The 21,923-nt window shown below is 46.5% G+C and overlaps 1 protein-coding gene across 2 annotated transcripts in view; it reads left to right on the top strand.

Moving 5' to 3' along the window:
* The window catches only part of LMNB2 (lamin B2), an 859,966-nt gene that overhangs the window by 73,154 nt on the left and 764,889 nt on the right, over positions 1–21,923 (top strand). For both annotated transcript variants that reach the window (XM_044090624.1, XM_044090623.1), the window contains exon 2: positions 3,508–3,644. In XM_044090624.1, coding sequence (XP_043946559.1) covers positions 3,508–3,644 — 137 coding nt within the window. The remainder of the gene's footprint in view (positions 1–3,507; positions 3,645–21,923) is intronic.

Genomic DNA, 21,923 nt, shown 5'->3' with positions numbered 1-21,923 from the left:
TTGATGAGTGGATGGGAAATGGAAAATTCACCCCAGGATCACTCTAGTGGCTCTACTTGACAGAGGCACTGGGAACTAATGGGTGGCATGATGTCAGGGTAATCCTATGGGCTAGGCTTGTAAACGCTTCAGGGCCATTAGCGTAGTACACACTTATGAAACCTGTCTTTTTGTAGCTGCTCATTCCAGACTACTTGAGAGCCCATTACTGAACCCATCGATTTAGGATTGGCATTCTGAATCTTCAGACCCTTCAAGTGTACGCAGCATGTTCTGAAGATGTGATCTGAATCATTACATCAGCAACATTTTCTTTTAGCTATAGACGTCTGGGAATAGTTATCACCTTCCCCAGTGTGCTTGTGTGTGGTGGGGTGTGTGTGTGTGTGTGTGGGGGGGCTGTTGAAACTGTCAGATGACTCAAGGAAAATGGACATAACTTTTCTTTGCTCCCCTCCTTAAAAGGCATGGTTCCCAAAGGATTTTTTTCTCTAGATTTCCATTGCGCATACTCTTTCACTCCCTCATAGGTCTTGCACTGTTTCATGATCCTCCATTCTTTTGTGCACTCCACACCCAGATGTTACTTTACTTCCTGAAGTTGACAGCATGGTTTCACCTTTTGTGCATGCCACAGCCAGACATTCCCTTTCTGAATTTGACCACATGTTTTCTGGATCCTCTTCTCACCTTTGGTGCACACCACAGCCAGATGTTCCCTTCCTGAAATTGACAGCATGGGTAGTATTACTCCCTTCATTGCCAGCAACTCTTCATATCCAAGCCCAGGTGCTCCAGAGACTGGCTATGAGGTTGACTTTAGTCTCCTTTTTTTTTTTTTACTTTATTTACATTTATGTACTGGATATGTGAGCTGGTCTGACTTACCCTTTGCAGTCGTGAGCCAGGGTTTTTAAAATACTGTAAGAGAAGAAACCTGTGCAATGTGCAGACATGGCTAAAGGGTACAGTGGATGTGACATGAAGAATGCAGTATACATATAGTTAATGCGATGAAAAGTTGAGCAAAATAGTGTCAAATTTATTTATAGATGATAGATGTCAAGTATTTAGTTCATAGGTTAAGAACAAGGGTCTTGCAGTTTTAGAGCATATAGCATGTGCAAACTGTAAGATGGTATGATTTTAGTAATCCTTAACCAGTATCTGAAAAGCAAGTGCAAATGGCTTTGTCTGCAGGAGAAATTTTCTTAGTAACATAAACTAGTTTATTATTGGCATCAGTCAGCAGAGTTGTTTCTGCAATAGTGGGCCTGTGTGGGGATGTGGGGACTTGCTGACATGGATAAGAAAGGGTGAAGGTGTCTAATGAATAGACTGAAGTCTAAAGTGACAGCATAGTGAGAGCACATGATGTTAGTGTTACAAATTAAGGCGTGTGACGTATAAAATAACCACATCTGGTAGGGGTCTTGCATGAGCTCATCTGATTTAAGAATATTCTTCAGGTTCCATCACTTCAGGCATCATTGGCTGTCTTGGCCTCTAATGCCGTAAAAGAGGTGTACTGGTGCAGCAGGTTCATGTTAATCTCCCAGGCCCCTGCTTACACTTTTATCAAGGGTATCAGAACTTGTCAAAGATTTGGGATGTATGGCTAGGCTTAAAAAGGCCCTTGTGGTTGTTAGCCTAGTAAACACCTATGAACCCATGAGGTGGTCCCACTCCTTGGTACTTGGTCCATTTAATCTTGCTTGGACTCTGCTCAGAATCACACTGTTTCTGTTTGGTTTGAAGGGAGATGTCTTGCACATGTAAATGAGACACTACTAGTTGTGGGCTATGCGCTTGGATTAAATTGTACCGTACCTGCTGACTAGACTGTGGGTGCAGAAGTATAAGCAGTAACTAAAAGTAAATATTAGCTTATCTGCCACCTAGGCTGTTGGAGTAGCATGTAGAAAGTAAAGTAGGCACTTTCACTGCGTATCTTGTATGTTATCAAGGCTTTCAGGTAAGAGGCTGGTTGAAGTACTTTTACAGCCTATATGCCACATAGGCTTCTTGTATATGCTAAGTTACACAACCTTTCTACCACCATGCCTATTCTCGTATTGGTATAAATGATGAAGTAGAGTGAAAACATGGACTCGGACACTTTAAAAAGTGGAGTGAGTGCAGAGGAGGGGCTGCCTGATACATAGGCTATCTAGGGGAGGGTTCTAATGTAGGAAATGTTTAAAAGGGGGGGGGGGGGCAGCCTGTCTGTCAAGTGCTATGTTAGGAAGGTTAGTAAAACAAGATGGGCAGTAGTACAGTTAGTGACAGGAGTTTAGTAATGCAAGTGGAAGGGAATGTTTTATATCTGTATGAAGTTGTGCATAGGAGTAACCAAAGGCAACACTTTCAAGTGTCTAGTGAGTTTGTCAAAAATGTTAAGTAAGAAAAGGTGCTGGGAGTGGAGGATCGACTGTGTAAAGTATGTTGCTAAATGATTCTAGAATAATAAGAATTGTAGAGTCAAATTGTGAATAACAGTTTAAGTTTAGACAAAGAAGAGAGTAAGCTAGGTGTAGTCGAGATGCAAATGTTTGATTAGTTTGAATTGGAGGTAGGTGGTGTAATTTTTGGATAGAGGGTAGACCTGAATATGGCCTAATCTTTAAGGCCAGCAGAGTGATCCACAAGCAGATGGCTATAGTTTATATCATCAGCGATGTTAATTACCCTCACCATTTTTTCCAGTTACATCTCAACTACTAAGCTTTTCTAACTACTCCTACAGTAACATTTGGTTGTTCGTGTTAGGTGAGTTTATTGGTTAAGCTGCAAGTGGAAAAATCTGTGTGTCTAGCTTTGGTTACTGATGTAACTGTAGCTGTGGTAAGGTAAATGCAAGTTTAATATGTGGTGGGGTATGGAGATGTGTGGAGATAAGACTGTTCTTAGTTATAAGCTGGTGGCTTGGTATGTCTAGCAACAAAGCATTACTTGCAAAGTATTTTGAGGCTAGGAAAAGTAGTACTTTAAAATGTGCCCTGGTTTGAGGCTGCAGGAAAAGGAGAAATGTAATTTGGAGCACTCTAATCATAAAAGGCAATATTTTTTGCGCAGACTTGGTACAGCAGTGTGTTAGGCGAGTTATTGATTGCAGACCTACGAAAAGGTAATTGGTGTTGCACCTAGCTTTAAGTTACTTCTTTATATGTAGATAATTAATAGGTAACTAGCACTGGTAATGTAAGCAGATATCCCCCCCCCCCCCCCCCCCCCAGATTGGTCAGCTGTAATTGCCTACATTGGGAAAAAATTTCCGTTAGGGTGTGTTTAGTAGGCAGTGCATCCTTTTTCACATGCCTAGCATGTAAATAGGAATTGGAGCACGTACAGTGAATTGGTTGAAACAGTGGTGTATACTAATATGCTCTGAATAAGACTTGTTCCATATGTTATGCAGACTTTTCTGTGGGTCACTTTTTTCATTGTGTCAATTTTTGAAGAGCATTTGTTTTACTTTTTTATGGAACATACAACTTGTCCTTTTAGGTGAGTGGAATCAAGATCCTGTATGAATCTGAGTTAACTGATGCACGCAAGGCTTTGGATGATACTGCTAAAGACAGAGCGCGGCTGCAGATTGAACTGGGAAAGCTGAGAGCTGAACTTGAGGAACTTAGTAAAAAGTAAGTGTTTTTCCTTTGGTAGGACAAGTACTAAATAAAACTGACATCCTGCATCAACTTAATATTTTACTTTATTTTGTACGAACAGAAAATTCCATGTTTGTGATTCTTGATCAAATTTTGACATTTTCTTTGTGGAAAATTCTACTTTAAAGCAATGTCACACAGGAAGGGGGAAGGGCAGAATCTCTTGACTGATTATAATTAAAGATGTGAGAGTGTTCAATCTCGCCTTTGTTCTTACACATGGGTTCGGAGCCGATCCTCGGCTCCGTGCCGGCCGACTGCAAGCTCTGCATCGAGAAGAAGCTCGAGGACATCTAATACCCACAATCCCCCTCTGCCTTTACCTCAGATCTAGTTTGCCGCTGCTGCATACGCATCGCTGGAGACTAGCTCGAGGCTGTACAGATAAGATATTTATCTATTCTGTTTAAATTTCAGAAATTTCTTTCTATCTAGTTACTTAGAGTATAAAAGTAGGTGTGTGAGTGCATTAGAAATTCTCGACACTTAGAATAGCTTAACTTAGTTAACTTTCGAGTTTAGAGTTTTTCGGGGCCTACCCCTTCTTGGCTTGTGACTAGAAACTTGTTGTAGTCTTGCCTTTAGGCAGTTATCGGATTTGACTTTTTTGACTAAAAACTTGTGGTAGTCTTGTTTTTAGCTATTATCAAACGGACTCTTATTCCCGGATTTGACACTATTACTGGATTGGACTTTTTACTGGACTGGACTGTCTTTTCATTTGTCAATATGTCTGAAAAGATGAAATCTGGTTTTAAACGCGTTGTCAGTGTGGCCAAAAATGTCGGTCACAGACAACCACAGTTCCTGTGTCTACTGTCTTGGCCCTCTCCACTTACAAGAGGACTGCTCTATTTGTCACTCTTTTAGTGGGAGGGTCATGACAGATAGGCGCAGGAAACTGATGGATAGAGGATTACTGAAACCCTCTTTCCAGGAGGCTCTGGATGCTTCAGACCAGGCATCCAAGTCTTCGAAGGGGTCGAAGGCGTCGGAGCCAAAGTCATCGGCTCCGAGCTCTTCGAGTCTAGTTAGATCACCGGTTCCACAGACTTCGGTGCCGAGTGTTCAACTGTTGGCAGTTCCCGAGCCTCGAGTCTTGGAACCGGTGACGGAGCTCCCTCCACCGACTCTGTTGAGGTCGGCTCCGTCTTCGATCCCTTCGACTCGTTCTTCTAGAGCCCTTTCCGACACAGACGTGGACCGGGTGGTGCAGAAACTTATGGAGCATACGGCCCTGTCCAAACTTATTTCGGTCTCCTCTCAGTTGATGTCGAGACTTGAAGGCCTGCCACTATCTCCATCTGTTCCTCCTCCGAGACCTGTTCAGTCTTCGGAGCCGGAAGAAGCTGACCTGATGATTGTGGAGCCCTCGGTGCCAGAACCGTCTTTTTCTCGGTCGGCACCGTTTACCTCGACTCCATCCGATCCGGTACTGGAGTCTCGGGCAAGATCTGTCCTTGGTTCCGGGACCGAGAGTCGAACCGATGTTTCGGTTCCGACTCTCCCTCTCGGGGCCTCGGCACGGATCGATTCGGTTCCGTCCTCGGGGTCGGTGCCTTCGGCTCCTGTTTCGGGGATTCTTCCCATTTCTTCGGAACCGGGAGATACCTCGACTCGGGACCCGGGGGCCTTCGACCTCATGAGGAAGGTGTTGTCTACCCAGACAACCACATCAGCAGGTACAGCTTCTCCTCCCCGCAAAGGACCGTTATCCTCCTCTGCACCCACGGCCACGTCCAAGCGTCGGGCACCAGTGTCTCAGCCACCCCTGGATGTGCCCCCTCTTCCTCGGAGGCTTCTTCGGATGCTCCCCACGAAGAAGTTCCTAGGAAAAGACTGTGTAAGAGGAGACACTTGGATTCTCCACAAGAATCCTTGACATCTGATACTGACTTAGATGAGTCAGAAGGGTCCCCTAAGTCACCTTCAGAGGATGTCTCTTTTTCTGACATCTTGGAGATCCTTAAACAGAGAGGTGACTGGCAAGCCCTCCCCCCTTCTGAGGATGAGTCAGTTTTGCTGAAGGCATTTGGTGCCCGTCCTTCCTCCTCCTGGGTCACTCCGCCCTTTGAGTTAATGGAATTAATTGCTCGAAGGGCGTGGGAGACTCCTGACACGGTGGAACCAGTCCCTATGAAGCCAAATAAGTACATCACGGCACCACAGGACAAAGCTTACCTTACCAAAGGAGTTCCAGTAGACGCCATGGTGGTGGCAGCGGCCACGAAAAAGGAGATGTCGGAGTCTTCCTCATCTGTCCATCCGCCTAACAAAGATTCTAGGACCATGGACAGATACGGGAAGCGCATTTTCAGTTCAGCGGCTTTCTCTATGCTTTCCCTGAACTATTTGACTCATTTTACACGTTTACAGAGGGATCTAGTCAAAGAGTTGGGAGATACCCTCCAGGGTGCTACAGATGCCGCTGTCTCAGAGAAAGTTACAGCGCATCTCAACACCCTTACGTCCATTGTGAACTCGTCCATGAGGCTGATATCCTATGCAGCCGAAGGATCGAGTAGGGCAGCGGCTTCAGCGATTGCTCTTCGTAGGCAATCCTGGATGCGCTTATGTTCGTTATGGAAGCCTTCAAGTCTTCCTTTACTAACGCCCCATTTGATGGAGCCACACTTTTTGGCCCTAAAGTAAAGGAGACCCTTACCCGGTGTGAACAGGAGGGAAAGACTCTGTCTGCTGTCGGAGTCCGTTTTTCCACCCCTTCCAGACCGTACCCCAAAGGGCAACGTGGTGGGAAAATGTGGTTTCGAAAACCCCAAGGATCTTTTCCAAACACACAGGGTGATGCCCCCTCTAGAGGCAGAGGTGGAAGACGCCGCCCTGGCGGCAGAGGGGGTCCGCAAAACCAAGGTGACAGGGATAACCTCCCTGGCAAACCTTTTCAGCACTCCTGAGAGGAGGCCCGACTGTCCTGCTCTGGAGGCAGTCGGGGGTCGCTTAGCTTTATACCCTCAGGCCTGGCAAAACCTTTCTTCAGACAATTGGGTAAAAAGCATTATTACCAGAGGTTACAAAATCCCATTTCTATCCACCCCCATTCCAAAGAGAAAACTCCCAGATGTACCACCCCATCTGCGAGACCCAGCAGCTACAGAAATTTCAAAGCTGCTAGAAAAAGAGTCATCCAACCAGTCCCAGCGGACCAAATAGGATTCGAACTTACTCAAGGTTCTTTTTAGTTCCAAAGAAAACAGGGGACTGGAGGCCAATTCTGGACCTAAGTCATCTCAACACCTTTGTCAAGAAGGAAAAGTTCGAATGGTCACGCTTCAATCGATCCTTCCATTCTTACGGAAGGACGACTGGATGTGCTCAATAGATCTGAAGGACGCATACTACCACATCAAAATGGCCAGGGCGTCCAGAGATCACTTGCGCTTCGGCTGGGAGCCAGTCACTATCAGTTTCGAGCCCTGCCCTTTGGCCTGACCACAGCCCCCAGGGTCTTCACCAAATGCATGGCAGTGGTAGCGTCTCATCTGAGGCCTAGGATTCCAGGTGTTTCCGTATCTGGACGACTGGCTCCTGTCTGCCACCACCAGGCCAACTGATACAAGCCAGGGATTACTCCTACAACTTTGTACACACCTTGGCATTTCAGTAAATTCAAAAATCTTTGCTACAGCCATCACAGCATATCTTATTTATAGGAGCGGAATTAGATACGTCAGTCAGTTCTAAAACTTCCGACAGAAAGAATAGTAGCACTTCAATTCAACATTTCCCTTCTGCTGTCGTCCAGAAAATCCCCAGCAAAATTGTTCTGAAAGTTTTGGGTCTCATGGCAGCTTCTCTCGTAGCAATACCATTGGGAAGACTGCACATGAGAGTGCTACAATGGCTTCTATTTGCACAATGGTCATTCCAACAACTTCCACTGACTCACGAAATATTGATAACGAAAACATGCAAATCACACCTAATGTGGTGGTTACAGACTTGCAACCTATCCGTGGAAGACCATTTGTGCTACCCACACCGTCAGCGGCGATAACCACGGACGCTTCCCTGATAGGGTGGGGGGGCATCTTTCAGGGACAGACAGTCCAAGGCGAATGGACCAATCTGGAGTACAATCTGCACATCAATGTTCTGGAGTTGAGGGCAGTGTTTTTGGCGTTGCAACACTTTGCTCCCCTTCTTCCTCCAGGGACCATTGCAGTTCAGACAGACAACATGTCCGTAGTCTGGTACATAAACAAGCAATGGGCAACCAGGTCTTACCAACTATGCAGAGAGGCCATGAGAATTTGGCAATGGGCAGAGTCCACCGGTCGCTTTCTGATCGCAACGCACATCCCGGGGTCATCCAACGTCATAGCCGACAGGCTGAGCAAGGCAATACTATTGCCTCACGAGTGGTCCCTCAAACAGTCAGTTGCGTATAAGATTTTTCGCAAATGGGGCCAGCCTACCTGCGATCTGTTTGCGTCTCCAATGAACGCCAAATGCAGGAGCTACTTTGCCCTATTACCCTCCAGGGAAGTCCCCAGGGACGCTGGTGCACGATTGGCCCCGGGTGTCCTATATGCTTTTCCTCGATTTGCCCTGATTGCAAAGTTTCTACAGAAAGCAAACAACCTTCAGAGGACTATAATTCTCATTGCTCCGTTCTGGCCTCGTCAAATTTGGTTCCCCTTTCTCTTGCATCACCGCATTCGGGGACCTTGGATGCTGGACCCAGAGCCAGATCTACTGACTCACTCGTCAGGAGTTCCTCACCCATCCCTGAATCTCTCCATCTAGCAGCTTGGCTGCTCCGCTTCTTTTAGCCAGGTCAATTCCCCTTACATCGGGCGTTCAAGATATTTTGGTAGCTTCTCATAAAGTTTCCACTACAAAGACTTACACCAGTAAATGGAAACGTTTTGTCTTCTGGGCGGAGTCACATCAGTTGGACCCTGTTACAGCTCCGTTGAATAAGGTTTTAGAATTTCTGACCGAATTATTTCAGGAAGGAGCTTCCCCGGCTACCTTAAGAGTACAGTTAGCTGCCATTTCTAACTATCATGTAGAAGAAAGTGGTGCATCTATTATGGCTCACAGACTTTGTAAAGCCTTTTTAAAAGGTTCTTTTCATATCAGACCACCAGTCAGAAGTCCGACATCACCGTGGAATTTAAATTTATTGCTCTCTAAATTGATGTTACCACCCTTTGAACCAGCTTCAAGTTGCACTTTGAAATTTTTGTCATGGAAAACATTATTTCTAGTGGCTATTACATCTGCTAGACGGTGTCTGAGCTGCAGGCCCTTTCGGTCAAACATCCTTATTTAATTTTTCATTCTGACAGAGTATCCCTACGCACTAATCCATCCTTTCTTCCCAAAGTTTGTTCTACTAGTAATATTAATCAGTCCATTGAATTTACCCACCTTCTTTAAAGACCACTCTAATAAATTAGAGTATATGTTGCACAAACTGGACGTCCATAGACAACTCAGATTTTATTTGGATAGAACAAAAGATCACAGGAAATCTGATCAGCTATTTGTAGCTTTTGCTGACAGCAGAAAGGGTCTTGCAGTTCTGAAACGAACTCTTCGAAGTGGCTAACTGACTGTATCATTTATGTTTATGAAGATTCTGATCAAACATTATCAGCAAAACCCAGAGGACATTCTACCAGATCAATTTCTACATCTTTGGCTCATGCAGCTCGTTTACCTTTAGACACTATTTGTGCGGCTGCTACTTGGGCTAAACCACATACATTTATATCTCATTACAAAGTGGACAGGGTTTCTAGGGATAGGGCAACCTTTGGTTCCACTGTGCTCAAGAACGTTCTCCCTTGAGTTCCTCAGGATCATGGAGCTAGGGATGCTACCCATGTGTAAGAACAAAGGCGAGATTGAACACTCTCACATAAAGAAGTTATGTCCTTACCATAACGTTCCATGTGGAGTGTTCATCTCGCCTTGGTTATTACACTCCCACCCTCCCACCCTTAGGAAGAGCGTTCGATTTGGTGCCTGGTCTGGAGTATTCTCCTTCTGCTGTTGCAGTATTACTGTTACTGTCATACACTGGGTATGTTTGTATATATATGTTTTTTTATGTATATAGTTGGCATGTGTGCGTGCTTATGTCTGGTTTGCTTGCAAACTAGATCTGAGGTAAAGGCAGAGGGGGATTGTGGGTATTAGATGTCCTCGAGCTTCTTCTCGATGCAGAGCTTGCAGTCGGCCGGCACGGAGCCGAGGATCGGCTCCGAACCCATGTGTAATAACCAAGGCGAGATGAACACTCCACATGGAACGTTATGGTAAGGACACAACTTCTTTTTTTTTATTTTGGATATTTTTACTATCTTTGCAAAAAAAGTCATTGGGCAAACAGCATCTTATGGTGCAAAGAATGATTTTTGGCTGTTGGAGGCCACAAAAGAGGGTGCCTTAGTTTCTGTGTTATCCTGTATCCCTGCAGGAGTGGGGTTCATACTCTGGTTGCTTTAATGAGTCTGATTTGACTGTGGTGTTTGTACATTTAGTGTGTGTTTTACCGTTAAGTATCATGAAGACCCATGTTTGACTGGAATATCCAGCACAGTCACCACTAGCAGTATGAATGCATGACAACAGAGTGGTAACATCTGGTATATTATGAAATGTAGTGCTGCTATTCTATCCTGTGGCTCTAGGCAGTAGTTACCCTTCCGCAGCGGCCTGGAAAGGCTGTACCTAACAAACCCAGGTTTTGTGCATGTAATGTATATTAATTGTGTTTTTGTGTGGTGTTAGTTGCAGCATAAGTTGCAGCATATTTTATAGGTGACACACAACCAAGTAGAGCAAATGGGGGTGGGGGGGGCATAATTGTTTTTCTTTGTAGGTTGTGCATCGACAATGAAGTTCTTTTGTATCATGGATGCTTGCCAGGAGAATTGAGGTACCTTTCAGCTTACCATCTGGGAGGGGGGGGGGTGAGTATTTTCTGAGGTAGTAATAGAAAGTCTGCTTTCTTTAATCGGGACTAATGCCACAGCTCTAAGGACTGCTCTACAGACAAGCTTGTCTCAAAAGAAGTCTCCCCATCACACACTTGTATGTGCAGGGCTTTCAGTTTTATTTTGTGCTTTGTGTGGACGGAAGATAACGTGTTAGAAATTATGTTAAAACGTTTTGGTGTGAAGCTGCTGTGATGATGTAGTAGTAAGAAGACCCCTGTAATGTTAAATTTATTTTTCACTAAGTGTCTAGATTAATACTTTAAACAGTAGCAAAAGAAACAAAAGTGAATCGTATTTAATAACTTTGTAGTGGGAGAGTCAGAAAAGCAGTTGGATTCATCAAAGTTGTAGTCAGGATTCAGCGCGGCATTAGATAACGAAGGTGGACCTCCTGTTACTACCTCAGAAAACAACTCCCAACCCCAACGATGTTCATCTGTCAAGGTGGATAATGTGATAAATTTTAGCCTTGAGATAAGATTGCTAGTAAGATTCAGAGGGGAGAGCAGCTGATGCTATGTGCACGCCATAACGTTCCGCGAGGAGAGCAGCTGATGCTGTCCGCCATAATGTTCCGAGGGGAGAGCAGCTGATGCTGTGAGCGCCATAATGTTCCGAGGGGAGAGCAGCTGATGCTGTGAGCGCCATAACGTTCCGAGGGGAGAGCAGCTGATGCTGTGAGCGCCATAACGTTCCGAGGGGAGAGCAGCTGATGCTGTGCGCGTCATAACGTTCCGAGGGGAGAGCAGCTGATGCTGTGCGCGCCATAATGTTCCGAGGGGAGAACAGCTGATGCTATGTGCGCCGTAACGTTCCGAGGGGAGAGCAGCTGATGCTGTGTGCGCCATAACGTTCCGAGGGGAGAGCAGCTGATGCTGTGTGTGCGCCATAGCGTTCAGAGGGGAAAGCAGCTGATGCTGTGTGCATGCCATAACGTTCCAAGGGGAGAGCAGCTGATGCTGTGTGCACACCATAGCGTTCAGAGGGGAGAGCAGCTGATGCTGTGTGCACACCATAGCGTTCAGAGGGGAGAGCAGCTGATGCTGTCCGCCATAATGTTCCGAGGGGAGAGCAGCTGATGCTGTGAGCGCCATAATGTTCCGAGGGGAGAGCAGCTGATGCTGTGAGCGCCATAACGTTCCGAGGGGAGAGCAGCTGATGCTGTGCACGTCATAACGTTCCGAGGGGAGAGCAGCTGATGCTGTGCGCGCCGTAACGTTCCGAGGGGAGAACAGCTGATGCTATGTGCGCCGTAACGTTCCGAGGGGAGAGCAGCTGATGCTGTGTGCGCCATAACGTTCCGAGGGGAGAGCAGCTGATGCTGTGTGTGCGCCATAGTGTTCAGAGGGGAAAGCAGCTGATGCTGTGTGCATGCCATAACGTTCCAAGGGGAGAGCAGCTGATGCTGTGTGCACACCATAGCGTTCAGAGGGGAGAGCAGCTGATGCTGTGTGCACACCATAGCGTTCAGAGGGGAGAGCAGCTGATGCTGTGTGCATGCCATAACGTTCCGAGAGGAGAGCAGCTGATGCTGTGTGCATGCCATAACGTTCCGAGGGGAGAGCAGCTGATGCTGTGTGCATGTCATGACGTTCCGAGGGGAGAGCAGCTGATGCTGTGTGCGCCATAATGTTCCGAGGGGAGAGCAGCTGATGCTGTGTGCGCCATAATGTTCCGAGGGGAGAGCAGCTGATGCTGTGTGCACCATAACATTTTGTGGGGAGAGCAGCTGATGCTGTGTGCGCCCCAGGGTCCACCGTTTGATACTTGGCCATAGGCAAGGGAAAAGGAACTGGGAGGAGTTTATGTAGTGGACCTTCATCCAGTTATTGCTGAGGAGTTAAAGGCAAGCCAATAGTGGGAGCAACTGTTAGTACTTTGTATGGTATGTATGTATTCCCAAGGACCGCTCAGAATAATTTGTAGGAATGATGAAATTATAATAGCTTTTCAAAAAGGAATTGGTCATGTATAGGCAAGTTGGGATTATATGTTATAGGAGCCAGATCTGGGCCCTTGGTCCCTTGTGTATGTGGAAAAGGGGGGTGCATTTGAATATATGACTGTGATTGGGCCTTATTTCAATGTGTGGTAAGTTAAACTGTACTGTGTACATGTCACTGTAATAAAGTTAGTCTGTATAACTATTGGATGTAAATGTGTAGTTTAAGGCTGGACCCCGTGGTAACTTCATATCAAGCACCTTTGGAATGTTGCTTTAGAACATTGGTGCTACTTAAACGTTTTTCAACAAGGTCTTACTTGGTGAAAGGAGCTAGTAGAAGATGGGTTTTGTATGTCAAGATAAGATGAGAAGAGTTTGGTGGAAAAGGACCAGTTTAAACTTAAATTGGGGGTGGAAATCTGTAAGTCTATGATGACATGCAAAGCTAGATTTTTATATTGAGACCAGCGGGTGGAATTGCTTGGTAATTGATGGGGCTTAAACAGAACGGAAGATGAAACGTTGAAGGGGGGGGGGGGATAAAAAAGTTCTTGGTCATTCAAAGGTAAATATTTTTGTAATTTATGTAATTACTGGAAATGTTAGCAGTAAACAAGTTAATGAAAGTTAAGGGATTGTAACTGGCTTGAAAAAAAAGAGGATGGATCATTTTTACGTAATAAGGGAGTATAGTTCAGAAATATAAACTGTTATATGCGGAAAGTGGTGTAGAAAATCGTGAAATTTCAGCTTTTTAAAATGGTTTAGGGTCTCTGCAGCTTGCCAAGCAAGAAGCAGTTGCTGTGGTAGTTCCTGTTGCACAGGAGGAGTTGGTAGTTGATGTGTTTAAGCGTAGGCCAGAGGTAAAACCCATGCAGTGGTAAGCGAATTTGGTACTTTTCCATTAACTGGGCAGCAGTCGTCGCCAAACGCAAAACTCTTTGGGTATGACACCTATGAACCCGAATACATTAAGGTTCTTAATTTTAAAACAGTAATGGTAAGAAATACTTCTGTTGAAACCAGGAAACCTGACTGGGTGCAATTTTGTTTGCCATTGCAACCCATTCTTTTCCAGTAAGTTGTTAAAATCTTTTCTGTTAAGGGGCCAGCAGGCTGAATACTGTAATGCAGTGTTTGGTGTAGGAGCAAACCCTTTAACAAAATAAATAAGGGATCTGTTTACACAATTCTGTACATGTCATTTTTTGCTGTATACATCACCCAGATTATCAACGAATTCAAAAGTAACCGAAGTGTACCGTTTGCCTCAGGTGACATGAATCCACGGGTTTACTTTTAACACGTAATGCTGCAGCCTTCCAAATTCCGGTCATTCACAATAATTGTATCTTTCCCTTTCTGGGATCGCTGTTGCTTGTCCTACTTTGTAAACATCCGTAACTGTGCTTTTAACTTAAGGTGCATAGACCAGGGCCACCACGTAAAATGCATCTGTCGGTTGTTACTATTACCTTACACAGCTGATTGGGATCATGCTTAAATGTTTGGATTTGTGTGGGTACACGGGAACAGCACAATAAAAAAAATGTAAGGTCGTCTTTTATGTTTCACGTCGTACCTACCGAATGACACGCCTTTCTATCTCCCTACAGTTTCATGGACCCGGACATTGGGTGTCATACCCAGAGAGTTTTGCGTTTGGCGACAGCTGCTGCCCTGTTAACGGAAAACTATACTGAGAATTTTAATATGGAAATATGTTAAATTTTTTAATGGAGCAAAGGAAATTGAGACCTTGGAGTAAGTTGTCTTTTCCTTTATATCACCAATAGTCACAAATTTGTTTGCATCCTTCACATAGGCATATTTCCATAACACAATTGCATATTTATAGCAGTTATGGGGAAAAGAATAGCAGAATATGTATATTATGTATATTATATAATATATATGATTATTATGTATATTAAGTCTGCGTCTCTGCTCTACAGTGGCAGAGGAAAATAACTTTCTTGGGTGGCGTAAGCCAGGGAACCTTGTTGGCTAGGCTTATGTAGGCCCTTGGGCCGATAGGTTTATAGATAGGTACTAGGCTATTATCTTTCTGATAATTTGTGTCGTTTTCTGGGAGAAACACAGGCATTCAATTACTATCTGGAATGTTGCTAAAAACTGCCTTACCAGTAAACAAGTGTCCCTTCTGATGCAGAAAAAGGCTGGATTGTTGGGCTTATAGCCCTTATGTTCATTAGACTAGTAAACACCTATATAGGCCTTTGGTGGAACTATATTATTCGATTTTAGTTTGCTTCTAGAATACATTTTAAGAATGTAACAGTTTTCTGGCATTTGATATATGCATGTACGTCATTGCCTTTTTATGCTGCTTGAAGGTACAAAAGAAGGGTGTTTTGTTCCCACATTTTATTTGCATTGTATTTGGCGCATTTGATGTTAGAGATGAGATTTTTACATGCTCTGGTAGTAATAAATTTAATTTTTTGCTCATGCTTGCTGTGTTTGGATGGTCCTAAGAAAGACGCAGAGTTTTTGCTTTAGATGTTGGCTTTGAATTGTCAGGTTGTAAGTTTAATAAGTGGTCCCCCTTAGTTAGGCAGAATTATATGTATATAGCTGGAGCAGTAAGTTGTTTGGGAAATGAGAAGTAATGTTTATATTTTTGTAGGTACAGAGTGATAACATTGGAGATTGACCAAAGCATACGGGGTGGGGGGTGCACTTTTTGTTTTAGCATTACTACTGTAGGTGGTTCAGGTGTTTTAGCTGATTCTCGCTGTGCTCTGAGCAAATTATTGAGTAAGGACATGGTTTGTTTGATTTGATGCGAATCCTAGTAGTAGTGGATGAGGTCTGTTTATGGTGGTAAACCTGGGCTGTCAGTTTTTTTTTTTTAATGCCCCTTGTTAACAAATGCCTCTGGTGCTATGAGCTTTCTCAGTCCAGCATTTTCCAGAGTTTTGCAATGAGACATCACACCTCTTTCTTGAGGGTACAAATCATCACAACTGAATCCTGTAACAGTAGCAAAATTCCAGATCCCATGTTCTTGAACTTGGAAACCTTGCAAAAGTAGTTTTGTTTTGCAGTGCACCCCCCACACCCAATTCCAGATTCAAAAACTTTTTTCTTCTGTACTGCACCTGTGATTAAGTTCTGATATACTAAAACATCAACAACCTGAAAAGTGATCCTGTAAAATCCATTAAAAAGCACATAATGAGCAGTAGTACTGCTCTTTTCTCATTTAGGAGAAACGTATGCCCCTCCCTAGCCGTTTAAGGAAGCTAGCAAGAAGTCTTGCCTGCACTTGATTTTCCCTTAAGTTCTAAAAAGTATTCCATTTGTGCAGGTTTCTCATCTTTAACCCGTTTCTACAGTGAAGGACAAAATAAAAAAACTGTTTCAGTAACTGTGGCATTGCTTAAGATTTCTGCTTACTTTTGTGGAGCCTTCTGCGAATGCACAGCTATTTGATTTCATGTTGATGGCTGCTCATTCTTTTCATTTTTCAACGGGGCCCACCAGTAATTGTGGTAAGCTAGCAGATGCACTTTTTGGAAACTCAAGGCTGAAGGTAAGGAGCTCCCTCCCTTGTTTCATTCGAACAGAGATGTTGACTGCCATTGTCAAGAGGTGCTTTTTCATGTGCCACTGTTGGACTGGCACCATTGAAGTGAGTGATGCCACTGATCATGGGATGGGCACCGAGGTCTGTACATGCCACTCTGGTGACCTTTTAGTTTGCATTAGTGCTGCTAGTTCAGGCATGTTCCACATGCCACTCTGGTAACCTTTTAGTTGGAATCAGTGCTAGCTCAGTCATGTCCCATTTTTTTTTGCCTCAGTGCCCTCCAGTGCTGGGGTGATGAATGTTGGTGCTGGCTCTCTGATTTCATATAGTGGTTTTTATCAGTACTGGATGTGTCGATGGTACTATTGGCTTTTCGAAGCAATGGGTCGCACTTTTCTGTCTCAATATAGTGACATTCTGCTCTATTAAAGTGTTTTGGGAACAGAAGCTCTTCAGTATTTTTCCACCTTCTTTGCCGAGCTTTACAGAAAAAGGGTCCTTTATTCCTTAGTCTCAGATGATCCTTCCAAAAGACCCAAGAAGGATTTAACAAAAACTAAACTTAATGATTCTTCTTATGGAAGATTTGGACAATGAAGGGGTGAACTTTGCTTTCGTGCATCCCCCGAAGGTCCTGAATTTGATACCTGTAGTTAATGCAGCTCACCAGTGAAGACTGCAGAGGGTTTATAGGTTCACCTTGCAGTTTTTCTTGGTGATACCTTTTCACATGTATGTTGTGTGCCACCAGCATGGCCTGGGATCATCCAAGTGTATTGGCCTTATTACCTGAGAATGTGGCATGTGTGTTTGCTCCCCAGGGAATGTTCCATTTGAGCAAAGGATCTAAAACTGGGTGTTTTTGTTGTGGTGCAAAACTAGGCTGCCATATTGTTGTCCACCTGCTAATTCTATGGGCAAGGGAGTCTGTTGCAAGGGACAGGTTCAGGAAGCTTGTTTTTGTGCCTACCATGTTGTTGTAGGCACTTTGTTACTTCAGACACTTTATATTTTCAGACCAGCATAGTGGAAGAAGTGCACAAGGTATTAAAAGAATTACTGGATGGATCTGGTCCCAACCTTCTGATGCAAGTCAAACAGCACTCTTAATATTTTCTGTGCATCTAGCAATACCATGGTGCATTTCATTTTTGATTTACCTGAAAATTAAGACATGCATGAGGTTGACAAACCTTTTGTTTCACTGATGAATTTCCTTCCACTACCAAAGGCTTATGTCTCTTGGCTAGTAAAGCATTCCAGGATCTGAAGTAGTTAACTTCATTTGATTGACAACCTGTGGGTACTGGATCCGAGCCGGCAGCTTTCCAAGCTAGAGAGCTGAGCTACAAGCTCCTCCCCCGTACCCATAATACCCTGCAACCTCCCTCCATCCCCCAGATCTCATTTGCCGCGACTTCTTGAAGCACGAGTGACTAGCTCCTGGCGGTTTGTGAGTAAATTGGAGGGTTTTATTCTCTAGTTTTTTCTTCAAAAATTGTGTATTTCCTTCCGACCCTTGGTATACTCTGTTAAATTTTTTTTTTATAGTAGTTGGTTAGTTGTAGTTCCCCTTCCCCTTATCTGTGAGTGAAGGGGTGTGTGTGTGTGTGTGTGTGTGTGTGTGTGTGTGTGTGTGTGTGTGTGTGTGTGTGTGTGTGTGTGTGTGTGTGTGTGTGTGTGTGTTAATATGGCTGAAGGCCCTAAGGCCGTATTTTCTAAATGCTCTTGAGTGTGGCCCTAAGCTGTCCCCAGCCGATGGCCACACTCAGTGCGTTATTTGCCTGGGGGTGGCCCATCTGTCATCAGGCTGCCAAATTTGTGCGGCCTTTAAGCCCCGGGCTTTGAGGGACAGGAGGACCAAGTTAATCCTTGCGGGCCTTTTGCCCACTGATTCTGCTTCGTCGTCCTCTCCCTCGGTGGCACCAGATGCGGCTGTTCCTGCTTCCCTGGCCAGGACTCAAACTCCCACTGTGGCCCAGGGAGAGAGGGACTCCAGGAAGAGAGAGAAAAGGGACAAGGAGCTTGACAGGGAGAGGCATAGGAGCCACAAGCGGCAGGCCGATTCTGCTCCCTCGGCCCCGCTGGCTAAGCAGCTCGGGTCTTCCCCCTCTCTGCTTCGTTCTCCACGTTTCTCTCTAGAGCCGGAGGAGGAAACCCGGTCACCTTCGAGGTCGTCGGTGGCCTTCCCGGGCAGCCTCTGCTGCTTCTAGATCCACTAGGAGGAGCCTTTCAGATATGGGCATGGACCGGATGATGCATCACTTTCTCCAGGCCCAGATGCAGATGGAAGTGCTCTTGCCCCCCCCCTTCTTTGCCCTCATTGCTCCTTCTCCGATCCACTATCTGGTTTCGGAGCAGTCGGAGCTGGGGTGTCGGCGCCCATAGTAATCGCTACTTTGCCGGCTGTACCCTCGAGTTTGTCAGGTCCTTTTTTGGATCAGAGCTCTCGGGGCCGTGAGCCGAGCCTCTGATCCGGAGGGGTTAGTGTGTCTTCGGCTCCAATGCGGTCGGAGCGCACTACTCTTTTGGGTCCGATCGCGTCGACTCCGGCGTCGATCCACACGTCAGATCTGAGGGGGCTGCTCTCTGATCCTAGGGAGAGCAGTTCACCCTTGGCCTTCGACGTCGTGGAGAGGGTCCTTTCAAGGGATTCGAGGCCCCAGGCTCATGCTACGGATCCACCCGCCATTCCCTCACAGACGGGCATGTCTTCCATCATCCGGCCCCAGGGACAGCCTGCGTCTATGTCCCAGATGGTTCCCCTAGAGGAACAGGACCTGATTGTTGAGCCCTCCTCGGACAACCCCCCCCCCCCCAAAGGAGGTCCCTCACAAACGAAACTGTAAAAGGAGGCACTTGGACTCCCCCGAGTCCCTCACGGAAGACACTGACTTGGAGGAAGGGGAAGGTCCCCCCAAGTTACCCCCCGAGGACGTCTCCTTTGGAGACATCATGGAGATGCTGCGCATTAGAGAGGGGGGTGGTCAGCCAAAAGCCTTCCTCGGATGAGTCTGTGTTTCTGGAGGCGTTTGACGCAGGCCCATCTACCTCTTGGGTGTCCCCTCCGGCCGACCCCCTGGTAGACCTCATAACTACCAGGACGTGGAAGGAGCCGGACACTGTAGAGTCGATACCCTGGAGACCAGATAAAATCCTTAGCCCCCCGACAGGACAGCGTGGGGCAAAGGTGCCCCAGTAGATGCCATGGTGGTGGCGGCTGCCACCAAGAAGGAACTGGCGCAGGAAAGTTCCTCGGTACATCCTCCAGACAAGGATTCTCGGACGATGGACCGCATTGGAAAGTGGATGTTCGCTTCAGCCACTTTCTCTGTAAGGGCGCTGAACTACTTGGCACACGTAATTCGGCTTCAGCGGGACCTAATCAGAGTATGCTGGGTCACCCCCGGAGTCCATGTCGGCCGAGAACAAACGAACCTTCTTGGCACGAATGAGCACTCTAAAGTCAATATCCAACACTTCTATGCGGCTTCTCTCCTATGCCACTGAGGGAGCGGCTAGAGCCAGCGGAGCAGGCATCACCTTACGGTGTCATGCCTGGCTCGTCTTAGCGATTTTGCGGAACCCTTCAAGGCGTCCTTCGCGAACGCTCCCTTTGACGGTTCTACGCTGTTTGGCAAGACCATCCGCAATACGCTACTCCAGAGCGAGAAAGACGAGAAGACACGTCTGCCATTGGAATCCGCTTCTCTGCTCCTCAAAGGTCCTTTTCCAGGAACCAGCGAGGACAAAAGATGTGGTTCCGGAAATTTTAACAATCCTGTTCCGCTCCGGACCCCTCGTCCTTCAGAGGCAGGGGAGGAGAGGGTGGACGCCGGCCCCGAGGCAGGGGGGGGGCCGAGGAATTTTGGGTCGAGGGAACCCTTTTTTGATCGACCCGCGAAGCAACCCTTAGGGGTTGCCAGACTGCTTCTCTCTGGAGGCAGTCAGGGGTCGTTTCTTGGAGCACCTAGCGCACTGGGAGTCCATCACGATATATCACTGGGTGCTCCATATAATATCCAGAGGTTACTTTATTCCCTTTCTGAGTTCTCCCCCTCAGTTGGGCGCCTCCCCAGTGTCCCACCCAATCAGAGGGAGGCCGGCAGCCTTAGAGATAGAAGAGCTGCTAAGGAAAAGAGCCATCCAGCGCGTCCCCCCAGGCCAGTCCGAATCAGGCACTTACTCCAGGTTCTTTTTGGTGCCAAAAAAGATGGGGGTACCTAAGGTTAGTTGTCGACCTGTCTACACTGAACCTGTCCATTGCCAAAGAAAAATTCCGGATGGTCACCATTCAATCTATTCTCCCCCTTCTGCAGGAGAACGACTGGATGTGCTCCATAGACCTCAAGGATGCGTACTACCACATTCTCATGGACAGGCGATCCAGAAGATTTCTCCGCTTTCGGCTGGGAGCCAGCCGTTATCAGTTCAGGGTCCTCCCCTTTGGTCTCACCACAGCCCCCAGGGTGTTCACCAAGGTCATGGCGGTTGTAGCGGCCCACCTGAGGCTTCAGGGAATACAGGTCTTTCCAGGCATCCACTGTGCTCGGCCAGGGATTATTTCCTGTGTTTGGCCCACCAATTGGGGATCACTGTAAACTACAAAAAATTGTCCCGTCAGTCTGCTCAGGTCTTGGATTTCATAGGGGCCAGGATAGACACGCTTCAGTCCAAGGCTTTTCTGACGGACAGATTCTGCAACCTAACTCTCTCCACATCTTGGCTCTTCTACAGTCTTCAGCCCCACCGGTGGAATTAGTCCTGAGGGCTATAGGGTCGATGGCAGTGGCTATCAACCTTTCACCCCTAGCCCGATTTGAATATGAGGGTTCTTCAATGGACCTTACAGGTCCAGTGGTCCATCCTTCGACATCCATTGTACTCCCCTATTCCCCTCAGCTGGGTTTGCAGGGAATCTCTGCTTTGATGGCTCCATTCCCGAGAGCTTCGGGAAGGGCGCCCTTTTTTGATGCCTCTATCCCAAGCCACAGTGACCACGGACGCTTCTCGCCTAGGGTGGGGGGGGGCATTGCATGGGCAGAACCGTCCAAGGCACCTGGACTCCAACAGAGACCGTTCTGTATATCCGTGTTCTGGAGATGAGGGCGGTGCTTCTAGCGTTGCAGGCTCTCCATGCCCTTCTTCCTCTAGGGACTATTGCAATTCAAACAGACATGTCAGTGGTCTGGTACATAAACAGGGGGGGAGCCAGGTCTTACCCTCTCTGCCGAGAGGCCATGAGAGTTTGAGAGTGGGCGATATCCACCAACAGCTTTCTGCTAGCAGCACACATCCCGGGGTCGGTCCAACATTTTAGCGGACAAACTGAGTCGAACTATCCTCTCTCCTTACGAGTGGTCTCTGAACCCCTTAGCGAAACGGATCTTCCTTGAATGGGTTCAACCTCGCTGCGATTTGTTTGCGTTGCCTTCGAACGCAAAGTGCAGTGAGTTTTTCGCTCTAATCCCCCCACCAGGGGAGAGCCCCAGAGACGCTTTGGTTCATGCTTGGCCATCTGGTCTTCTGTATGCCTATCCTCCTCTCCTGTTAATGACAAAATTCTTGCAGAAAGCTCGTCTGTTGGGGAGCAAAGTTATCCTCATAGCCCCATTCTGGCCTCGTCAAACCTGGTTCCCATTCTTGCGGTCTCATCTAGTAGCTCCTCCTTGGATCTTAGATCACATTCCGGATCTCATCTCTCATCCTTCGGGATTGAAAACCCCGAACCTGGACGACCTCAAGCTTTCGGCTTGGTTGATCCAGTTCCGTTAGTG

The sequence above is a fragment of the Protopterus annectens genome, chromosome 13.part0 (genome assembly GCF_019279795.1).
Source record: "Protopterus annectens isolate FY-2018-M chromosome 13.part0, PAN1.0, whole genome shotgun sequence".
NCBI lineage: Eukaryota > Metazoa > Chordata > Ceratodontiformes > Protopteridae > Protopterus > Protopterus annectens.
Note: the sequence above shows the minus strand (reverse complement) of the source record. Positions and strands in the feature narration are given on the sequence as shown.